This window comes from Mycteria americana, chromosome 2, assembly GCF_035582795.1.
Source record: "Mycteria americana isolate JAX WOST 10 ecotype Jacksonville Zoo and Gardens chromosome 2, USCA_MyAme_1.0, whole genome shotgun sequence".
In the NCBI taxonomy this organism is placed as follows: Eukaryota; Metazoa; Chordata; class Aves; order Ciconiiformes; family Ciconiidae; genus Mycteria; species Mycteria americana.
In genome coordinates this window covers 47,872,691-47,882,993 of record NC_134366.1, presented here as the reverse complement: position 1 = coordinate 47,882,993, position 10,303 = coordinate 47,872,691, and the positions used below count along the sequence as shown (strand labels likewise).

The 10,303-nt window shown below is 45.8% G+C and overlaps 1 protein-coding gene across 4 annotated transcripts in view; it reads left to right on the top strand.

Moving 5' to 3' along the window:
- Nucleotides 1-4,935: 4,935 nt before the first annotated feature.
- Nucleotides 4,936-10,303, top strand: part of CAPN7 (calpain 7) — a 35,917-nt gene continuing 30,549 nt past the window's right edge. For 2 of the 4 annotated variants that reach the window (XM_075493265.1, XM_075493260.1), the window contains exons 1-2: nt 4,936-5,114; nt 9,396-9,504. In XM_075493265.1, the coding sequence (XP_075349380.1) occupies nt 5,013-5,114; nt 9,396-9,504 (211 nt within the window). In that variant the 5' untranslated portion in view covers nt 4,936-5,012. Of the gene's footprint in view, nt 5,115-5,266; nt 5,489-5,890; nt 5,910-9,395; nt 9,505-10,303 lie in introns of those variants that run through there. The other 2 variants (XM_075493263.1, XM_075493261.1) reach the window with 2 other exon arrangements.

Sequence of the window (10,303 nt, the reverse complement as noted above, 5' to 3'; positions counted from 1 at the left end):
ATGAGAGATTGTTTTGAACTATTCCGAGTGCATCTACAATCAAGTGATAGTCTTTTTCATTAATTTTCTCCCATTGGGGCATTATATCAGACAAGAGCCATTGATTAGTCCCTAATGCTAATAGAGAGGACCCTAAGGGGTGTTCCAGTTTGTTCAATTTGCTACATGTTGCACTGAGTTTGTTTGTGAGTACTTCAGCATCTATTCCATTAAGTACCAGAGTTCGTCCATGTAGCCAAGCTAGACACCCCGCAGAGGACACACCTAGAAATGGTGCACAGGTTGGTTTAATGGCAGGAACATTTACTTGCATTGACAACTCTACTCTTTTTAATGACCATAAGGGATTAAAAAACACTTGTTGCTGACCCACATTTTTGATAGCGTATGGCCCAATTTCAGATATTTGTAGGGTCAATTTCTTCATTCTTAAGGGAATTGAAGTTGATAATGTAGTGGTTGGAGAGAGAGTTGCTAATATTGGCATAGTAGTTTCACAAGTTACATTGACAAATACCTTAACATTTAGTCTAACATTTTCCTGCACACAACACCTGAAGTCTAGCATCAAGCAAGAACTGGGTTTATCAAAACACTGTAATTTTTTCCCACTAGTCAGTTCTACCAGAGCTAAATCCTGAACTGTATCTGTTTCACAGCAGAAACCAAGAACCTCTCTTTCTGGTTCCCAAGGGACTGGGACAGCTATTCCATGATAACTTATGTAGACTCTTTTCCCCCTATTACTGACAACCTTCATCCACTCAGGATCATTCATCTTTTTTATACTTAACCACGCCATTGCGGTTGTTAGGGTTGCCATCACCAAGAGTAGTCAGATGCCTCGCTTCATTGTTGCTGTTGCAAGGGATCTTTCAGAAACCAGTTATTTGTCTGCTGGTCGGTGATCCCTCACTCGCTTGATGTGTGAATGGTGTATCCAATTTTCTTTTCCTGAAACTTTGACAGCAAAATAAGAACATAGTAAAATGGTATATGGCCCTTCCCATTTCAGTTCTAGCTTAGACTTTTGAGAAAATATTTTTACTAGAACTTTATCCCCAGGCTGTATATCATGTACGTGTATGTCAGGTGGCGCAGATGGATAGCATTTAGCATATTTCCTATGGTCTGCAAATTGTTTCTGCGTACTTATAACTTAGCGGGTCAACTGTTCATCTCCATCCAACAGGCTGGTCTTAGCTGGGATACAAGTCCCTGGTATGGCCAAATGTCTCCCAAAAAGAGTTTCTGCTGATGTCAGCCCTGTGGGTTGTCACGGGGCATTTCGCACATCCCATAGGGCTAAGTGCAATGCGTCCAGCCACTTCAAACCTGTGTTTGAAGATATTTTTGCTATCTTTTCCTTTAAGGTTCTGCTCATTCTTTCTACCTGTCCTGAGGATTGTGGGTGATAGGGAGTGTGCAAGTTCCTCTCTATATCTAGGAACTTATATAGTTGACTGATTATATTTGCTGTAAAATGGGCACCTCTGTCTGACTCAATTGATTCAGGAACTCCATATCTGGGTATAATTTCCTTCAACAACACTTTTATTACTCCTCCTGTGTCTGCTTTTCTTGTGGGGAATGCTTCTTCCCAGCCTGACAACTGATCTACTATAACTAATAAATGTTTGTATCTGCTGGCGGATGGCATATCTGCGTAATCTATTTGTAATCACTGAAAAGGGAAATAGGCCCATGGTCGTCCCCCTAATTCTGAACTCGACTTGGTACTTGAAAAGTTTTGGCAGGTTGGGCAGCTACTGGTGATCCTCTTTGCGGTGGTGTAAATTCCTGGTGCTGTCCATATTTTTTGTACCTGGTTAGCCACTGCCTCCGCTCCTCCATGAGCTTTGTCATGAAACCACCTAGCCACGGTAATTAAATACTTCTTTGGCAAAATCAGTTTTCCTCCAATTGTCCATATTCCACTGTCATTTTGTTCTGCTTCCCACTTTTCCCATTGTTTCTTTTCCTCTGCTGTAGAGTCTTTTTCATACATGGCTTTGGGGTCTCTTAAATTTGGCCATTCATTCTGATTGTCCATTGAGATTGCAACCATACACTCCTTCAGAGGTTGTCGGGCTGCAGCTTTCACAGCTGCATCAGCTAAAGCATTTCCTTTACTAATTTCTGTAGTATCTTTGGTATGGGCTGGGCAATGTATCACAGCAATTTCTCTGGGTAGCTGGACCGATTCCAGCAAATTATGTATTTCCTCTCCATTGGATACCCTTTTTCCTGACGATGTGAAAAATCCTTCATGTAGCCAAGTAAAAGTTCAGTGCACGGTCAGTGGACCTGGGTGAAAGTTCAGAGCTTGCGGCCTAAGGCTTCAACAAACCTTGTTACTAATGCTAAGTGACTACTACAACAGACTCAGGAAAAAAAGGAGAGTTTACCACTTTGGAAGAAGGGGCAGGCAACTCAAGAAGAGTACAGGGATCTCGTAAAGTCATGCAGAGAGAGAATTAGAAAGGCAAAAGCCCAGCTAGAACTGGCCACTGTTGTAAGAGATAATAAAAAATGTTTTTACAAATACATTAACAACAAAAAGAGAGCCAAGGAGAAACTCCCTCCTTTATTGGATGCGAGGGGGAACATTGCCACCAAGGATGAGGAAAAGGCTGAGGTACTTAATGCCTTCTTTGCCTCAGACTTTAATAGACAGACCAGTTATCCCCAGGGTACCCAGCCCCCTGAGCTGGAAGACAGGGACGGAGAGCAGAATAAACCCCCCATAATCCAGGAGGAAGCAGTTAATGACCTGCTACACCACCTGAACACTCACAAGTCTATGGGGCCGGATGGGATCCACCCGAGAGTACTGAGGGAGATGGCGGAGGAGCTTGCCAAGACACTCTCCATCAATTATAAGCAGACCTGATTAACAGGGGAGGTCCCAGACGACTGGAGGCTTGCCAATGTGACGCCCATCTACAAGAAGGGCCAGAAGGAGGATCTGGGGAACTACAGGCCTGTCAGTCTGACCTCGGTACCCAGGAAAATTATGGAGCAGTTCATCTTGAGTTCGTTCAACAGGCATGTGCAGGCCAACCAGGGGATCAGGCCCAGCCAGCATGAGTTCATGAAAGGCATGTCCTGCTTGACCAACCTGATCTCCTTCTACAACCAGCTGACCCACCTAATGGATGAGGGAAAGGCTGTAGATGTTACCTACCTGGACTTTAGGAAAGCCTTTGACACTGTCTCCCATAGCATTCTCCTAGAGAAGCTGGTGGCTCATGGCTTAGGCAGGTGTACTCTTCGCTGGGTAAAGAACTGGCTGGATGGCTGAGTTGTGGTGAATTGAGTTAAATCCAGTTGGCGGCCGGTCACAAGCGGTGTTCCCCAGGGCTCAGTTTTGGGGCCAGTTCTGTTTAATATCTTTATCAATGATCTGGATGAGAGGATTGAGTGTGCCCTCAGTAAGTTTGCAGATGACACCAAATTGGGCAGGAGTGTCGATCTGCTCAAGGGCTCTGCAGAGGGACCTGGATCGATGGGCCGAGGTCAATTGTATGAGGTTTAACAAGGCCAGCTGCTGGGTCCTGCACTTCAGTCACAACAACCCCATGCAACACAACACTTGGGGAAGAGTGGCTGGAAAGCTGCCTGGCAGAAAAGGACCTGGGGGTGCTGGTTGACAGCTGCCTGAATATGAGCCAGCAGCGTGCCCAGGTGGCCAAGAAAGCCAACAGCATCCTGGCTTGTATCAGGAATAGTGTGGCCAGCAGGACTAGGGAAGTGATTGTCCCCCTGTACTCGGCACTGGTGAGGCCGCACCTCGAATGCTGTGTTCAGTTTTGGGCCCCTCACTACAAGAGAGACATTGAGGTGCTGGAGCGTGTGCAGAGAAGGGCAACGAAGCTGGTGAAGGGTCTGGAGCACAAGTCTGATGAGGAGCGGCTGAGGGAACTGGGGTTGTTTAGCCTGGAGAAAAGGAGGCTGAGGGGAGACCTTATTGCTCTCTACAACTCCCTGAAAGGAGGTTGTAGAGAGGTGGGTGTCGGTCTCTTCTCCCAAGTAACTAGCGATAAGATGAGAAGAAATGGCCTCAAGTTGCACCAGGGGAAGTTTAGATTGGATATTAAGAAAAATTTCTTCACTGAAAGGGTGGTTAAGCATTGGAACAGGCTTCCCAGGGAAGTGGTGGAGTCACCATCCCTGGAGGAGTTAAAAAAACATGTACATGTGGCACTTCAGGACACAGTTTAGTAGGCATGGAGTTATTGGGCTGATGGTTGGACTAAATGACCTTAGAGGTGTTTTCCAACCTTAATGATTCTACAATTCTAAAACATTAACTATGAACAAGGAATAAAACACCCACCCATACAGCTCAGGGCTTCGAAGAAGCTACTAAGTATTTCAAGCACCTCCATTAAAAAGTAAGGAAAGAAAAAAAAAACCACAAACCCCAAACCCACTCTGTTTTAAAAAACAGCTGTAACACCCCCGGGCCTTCCCCTATCCGCCCGGCTGCCCAGCTCACCTCTCCAGTGACTTACAAACGCGGGAGAGGCGGGCTGCAGAGCCACCGCCCTGCACGCGCTCCCCCCTCAACTGCCACAGGCAGGCACGCGCCCCCTCCTCCCTACCGGCCCCTCCCCACCGCGCGTCGCGCGGCACGGACGCACGCGCGTCCGCCAAGCGCGAGAACCCCGCCCTCCCACGGCTGCCCGAGCATGCGCGATGCAACCCTCACGCCCGCCCGGCATGAGGCCATCCTCCCACACCTTAAAAACACCCGAAACAACCCTCTGGGCGCATGCGCGTTGCGCCCCCGCGGCCCCGGGCGGGGCGCGGCCGGCCTCGGGTGCCGGGGCAGCCGCTGTCAGGGCAGGTGGGCGTGGCCAGGGGAGAAGGCGGCTGGGATGGGGGCGGGGCGGCGGCCGTGGCGGGGTCAGGAAGGCGGGGGAAGCGGCCGGGCGGGCGCCGAGCCGGCGGCGGGGTGGGCTTGGAGGGGCGCCGGTGCCGGTGGCGGCAGCGGGAGGGAACCGGCCATGGATGCCACCACGCTGGAGCTGGACGCGGTGAAGTTCGCCCAGCTGGCGGTGCAGCGGGACCAGAGCGGGCGCTACCAGGAAGCGGTCTTCTACTACAAGGTACGGGGGGGCGCCGGCGGCAGCCGGTTCCCTCAGGGCGCCGGCGTCCCCTTCCCCCTCGCCGCGAGCCGCCCTGAGGCCCTGAGCTGCCAGCAGGTCTGCGCTCCCCCCCGCAGCCCCCAGAGGGCCGGGGCAGGGAGGGGTGGCCCGCCGCGCCCCTGCGGCCCGGCCCGGCCCTGCCGGCGGGGAGAGAGAGGTGCGCTGGGTTAGCGCTGCCTCCGCCGCTCCCCTCCCTTGGCGGGTATGCCCTGGGGACGGGAGCGCTGCTCGGCATCGGAGAAGACGTGGCGGTTCCAGCCGGGAAGAAAGCGGAAGGCCGGGCGTGCGCGTCGAAAGTTTGTGTGTCTCCGGAGGAGCAGCGTCCTTCAGGGCAGGTTGCGAAACGCGCTTTCCCTGCGTTTTATTTTTAGGTGGGAACAAGTACTGCCCGTGCGCTGCTGTTTACTAATGGGCTTAGGGGTAGCACTACAGCTACGGTACCTGACAAGTGGGTATGGGCGCTTCTTCCAGCTCTTGGACGTGTAACCCCTGCGGTGCTTCTCGGGAAGCGTCGTCGGAACCTAGCTAAAAACGTCTCTGCCCCGCTGGTTCTCCACTTTCATTCCTGGCCTCTCCCCTACCCCTGCCAGGCCTGAAAGACTTCAGTTTTATGTTGCAGATGTAAGCGCTGAGCATGTTGGAGCACTGCAAGTGGGCATATTGCAGCTCCTGAGTGTGCAGCTGGAAACAACTTTGTTGTATAATCAGTCATCAAATAAGTAGAGAAGTACATGGTGAAATACAAGATGCTGAGCAGTAAGCTGGCTTCAGATCACAAGCTACCAGTGACATGTTTTTAACCACATGTGAATATTCTTTCTGTTAGGGATCCAATTTTATTATTTCAATACATCTTCAGGTTGGTGTAACCAAGGGTGTGATGAGGTTGATTCAGTGTCTTGCTCAATATCTGTAGACCTACTACTGGTATTTAGTAGCTTCTGTGCAACCATTATGCATTTTTCACCTGTGTAAGTTGTCTCGCTTTGTTGGATTTATGTTTTGCAAAGTTACATTAAAGTTCCATGTCCCCCTGGCTTTATTTCTCCACTGCGAGAAGGGATTTCTTTGAAGGCTGTGTTTATCCTTGTTGCAGTAATCATTCCACATATTCCATTACCCTGCCAAAGTAATTCTCTTCCATTAACTTGCTAAGAGCTCTGTAGCTGGCCTTTTACTTCATGAGTATTAGGTGTCTTTGAAATGTATAAAAACCATAGTGCTATTATCATGGTGGCCTATGCATGTAATTGTGAAAGGATAGGAAGAGGAGTATCTTTCTTTTTTTAACTTGATTGTTAATGTAGGGTGAGCTAAGTTTGTATATGTAAAGGACATATATGCAAAAGTTACAGTTACCCATAATAATGCTGATAAACTCTGTGCTTATCAGCAACAGTGTGTGTGCATGGTCTGATAGCTACGGGCAGTACTACTTTATTACAGTACATTTTTCAGTATATCTGGAAGAAATTATTGAATGCTCTTCAGAAGGAAACCATCTTTTTGTGCAAATAATTACTCTTGTACGCTTTTGTACACTGTATGGAAAATCTTTTTCACTTGCTGCATACGGGTGATATTCTTGCTCAAAAATGCATCCCTGGCAGTCTTGGTGCACTTCAAGCTACACATGACAAAGTGTAATCTAGAAAATGTTTTCTGGTATGCAAAAGCTAGGCCACAGAGCAGCATGATTATGGACACTGCTTTGTGTGAGGAAAGCTTTGAATCAAAACTCTGCAGCTAAGATTTTTGGTGTTCAGACAGGTGACACTTGTCAGTCCAAGATTAGGTATTGCCTCTTGTGTCAGGTTATATGTGAAGGTGTTGGTGTTCAAACCTATTGTGATCAGGAGGAGTCAGACCAAACTTGGCAGATACTGTTAAAGCAGAATTCTTTATGTATGATTTAGCGTAGATAGGTTTGGCTTTCTGGATGTTGCCTGAAGAACCACTGTCAATGTCAGATTAAACAAGAGTAGTTACAAAATATCATCTACTATTTTGGGTGTACTTTATGCATTTTTTTGCACAGTGCAAATAAGCTCTGGCCCATGACTAACTTTCTTACCAACTGCTCTAAGCAGTTCAGAGCCCACTGGTGTGATTACTAAGCATGTGGAAAAGTTGGGTGCTGAACTGTATTCTGCAAGAACTTGACCTTAAGGATGAAGGATGGGAAATGCTACTGTTTGTTACCGATAGACAACGAACGGACCTGTCTGAATGGAGTTCCTATGGCTAGCAAGTCCTGTTCGCTTCCTGCTGTCATGTAACTTTGATAGATCCCTAGAGGAGGGCTGCGTTGTGAACCAGCTTAGGGTAACTTGTTAATGGTGCTATACAGAAATATCGGAAACATATTTGGGCACCTGACGACTTCAGCAAAACAGCTGAAGACTGTTGACCAGCAGTTAGCATCTTGCAAACTGATGATCAGTAGTTAGCTTAGTGCGGCTGTGGCACTACTCATGCCAAAGAATAGTGGCATTGAAGAGATCATAAATACCAACTCTGAATTGCACAACCAGCTTGTCACTGGAAACAGTTGGCGTGCTGGCTCTGCAGGCAGTTAGTCAACTGCTTCAGTCCTTTAGAGCCTTACTTTATAAAAGACTGTTTTCACTATGTTTACGTCTCAAAACCAAGCAGAACAGTTGTGCTTGAAATCACAGAAGCAACATCAATTATGCATTGTTTTTGCAGCACTAGTTTGAAAATCCACATTTGTTCTTTGCGTCATATGTAAGCAACTTGCTCTTATGATACGGCACCTGTTTTGTCAGTCTGTACTTGTGATATGTCACAGACAAATATATACATCCTTTGAGCAGATATCAGTAGTGCATTTTTTTCTCAAAAAAAAATAGTTATATGCTAGACCTTAACAGTAGTTAATTGCTGCATACAAATGGCACGGTACTTCTATTTACCTTTCTGTTGCTGTGGATATTTTATGTGATGTAATATGGTGATGGATGTTGACAGGGAATATGTGGTATTTGGTTCTCTGAGCTTGTCAGTGAAAATTTATCCTGATAACAAGTCCAGGCTGTATCAGTATCAGTTTTGAGCTTGGGCAAACTAGGCAGATGTGTATGGGAGCAAAATGCTAAGCTTGACAAAAATCATGGCCATAAAGCACACAAAAGACCCTCTGGCCATGGCTCCATGCTTGCCCTGTGCAGAGCAGCCTCTCTGAGCACCATCTTTGTGGAGCAGCTCTCTAGTTATTGTTCTGCTTCCTACATACTCAGCCTGCTGCATGACCGCCTCCTTCTCTCTTCTGTTGCTGCTGGGAAGATGAGCACTGCTACAAAAGTGTGGGCTTTTTTCCATGCCAATAATGAGGACAAAATAAGGTTTTTATCCTCATTTTTGTGAGTGACAAATTTCAATTCTCCATATGCTTCTGAGACTGTCAGCTCTCACTGCTTATTACAACCCTGCCAAACATTACATGTTTTTCATAAATTTAGTGAATGGATAGACGGCTTATGCAACTGAAGGTGTTTTTTCTTAATAGATTTGTGCAGTATAGAAAAGCCTTAATGCAGATAACGTAATGTGCTTCTGAGGTGGAGGCCTATGCTGTCTCCTGGAAGTTGACTTTCATCAATATCTGGTGTTTTATGTACATACAAACAATTAAAAAACAAAGTTTGAGGAGCTAGGGAACTTTAAATTTGTAGACTTTCCAGATTTGATAGCTTTATGTGAGTAATACTAAAAGAAAAGACTTTCTAAACCAAAATTCTATCCATTTGATTTTGAAAAGGTTTCATACTGGTTTAGTCTCATTATTATCAGATTAAATGCAAATAACCAGTGTGTAGCTTTTTTTTTCCTAACCTTAAATCTGCAACTTTAAAAATAAAAGGTAGTTTGTGGCTTGTGAGCTTTATTTAACTGATTTCAGTGCCTGCTTAAAAAACTTTACTTAGAGTCTCCTAATTCTATGCATTATTCTACAGACAGGCCTAAGATCTGGCCTTATAGAACCTCAAAAGGTTTTTTTTATAGTCCTATAGGTTGTCCCATGTGTGAGAAATTGAACATGATCTCATTTATAACTTGAAACTTGGTCTTTCCAGCAGAATTTCCCTGCAGCCACTGAGTCTTTTTGCAGATGTAGGGGCTTGCTTTCATGCTGTTCATGGCTGCTGTAGGCCCTCTGTTTACGGAAAGTAATTTCTAGGCAGCAAACATTAACTTTGTCTCAAATTCTTCTCCCTGCAGGAAGCTGCACAAGCCTTGATTTATGCTGGGATGGCAGGGTCCAACTTGGAAAATATTCAAGAAAAAATAAATGAGTACTTGGAGAGAGTTCAAGCTCTCCATTCAGCAGGTGGGTAAGGAGCTTTCTAATTAAACCTCTGCTTAAATTAATTGAGTGGAAAGCCTTTCAGTGCTGTGAAATATGTATCAATGATGCTTGCTCTGTTTTTCATTATTCTAATTTTCTTGTCCTTTGTGAAGGACCACAAATACAATGACCACATCAGTGTTTTGAATTCTGAAATACATCAGAAATGGAGACTTACTTCCTAAGGACTTGGGTGTTGGTATTCTTTCCTCTTAAATATTCTTAGGAGCCACATCTGCAGAGGAAATCTGAGAAAGTAATTAAATATAGCAATAAAAATTGATCAAGAACAAATGAAAACTCACATCTAAGCCTCAGCTCCATGATGGCTTTGAAGCAAGTGGGTTCTGGTATTTATGTAGAATTACTAACTTTGAGAGGGCAAAAGAGCTCTTTGCTCTAATAAGAGCTCTTTGCTCTTGTTTGATCCTGTTTCAGTGTTTGTGCTTCTACCAAATTTTTGCACACCTGCAATTCTCAGTTAGAATCATAGAATCACTTGGCCAAAAAGGGACCTTGGGAGGTCTATAGACCAATCTCCTGCTCAAAGCAGGGTAGCCATTGATTTTTGAACCAGGTTGCTCAGGTGCAGTTAGGGCCTGAAAATGCCTAAGGACAGAAATTCTCCAGTGCCTTTGGGCCCCTGTTCCAGGGTACAATTGTCTTTCTAGTGATTTTTTTTTTAATGTAGCTAGTTGGATACTCCCCTGTTTCAGTTCGTAGCCACTGGCTCTTATTCCTTTTTTTTGCACCGTAGTGAAGAGCCTGAATCCACTTTCTT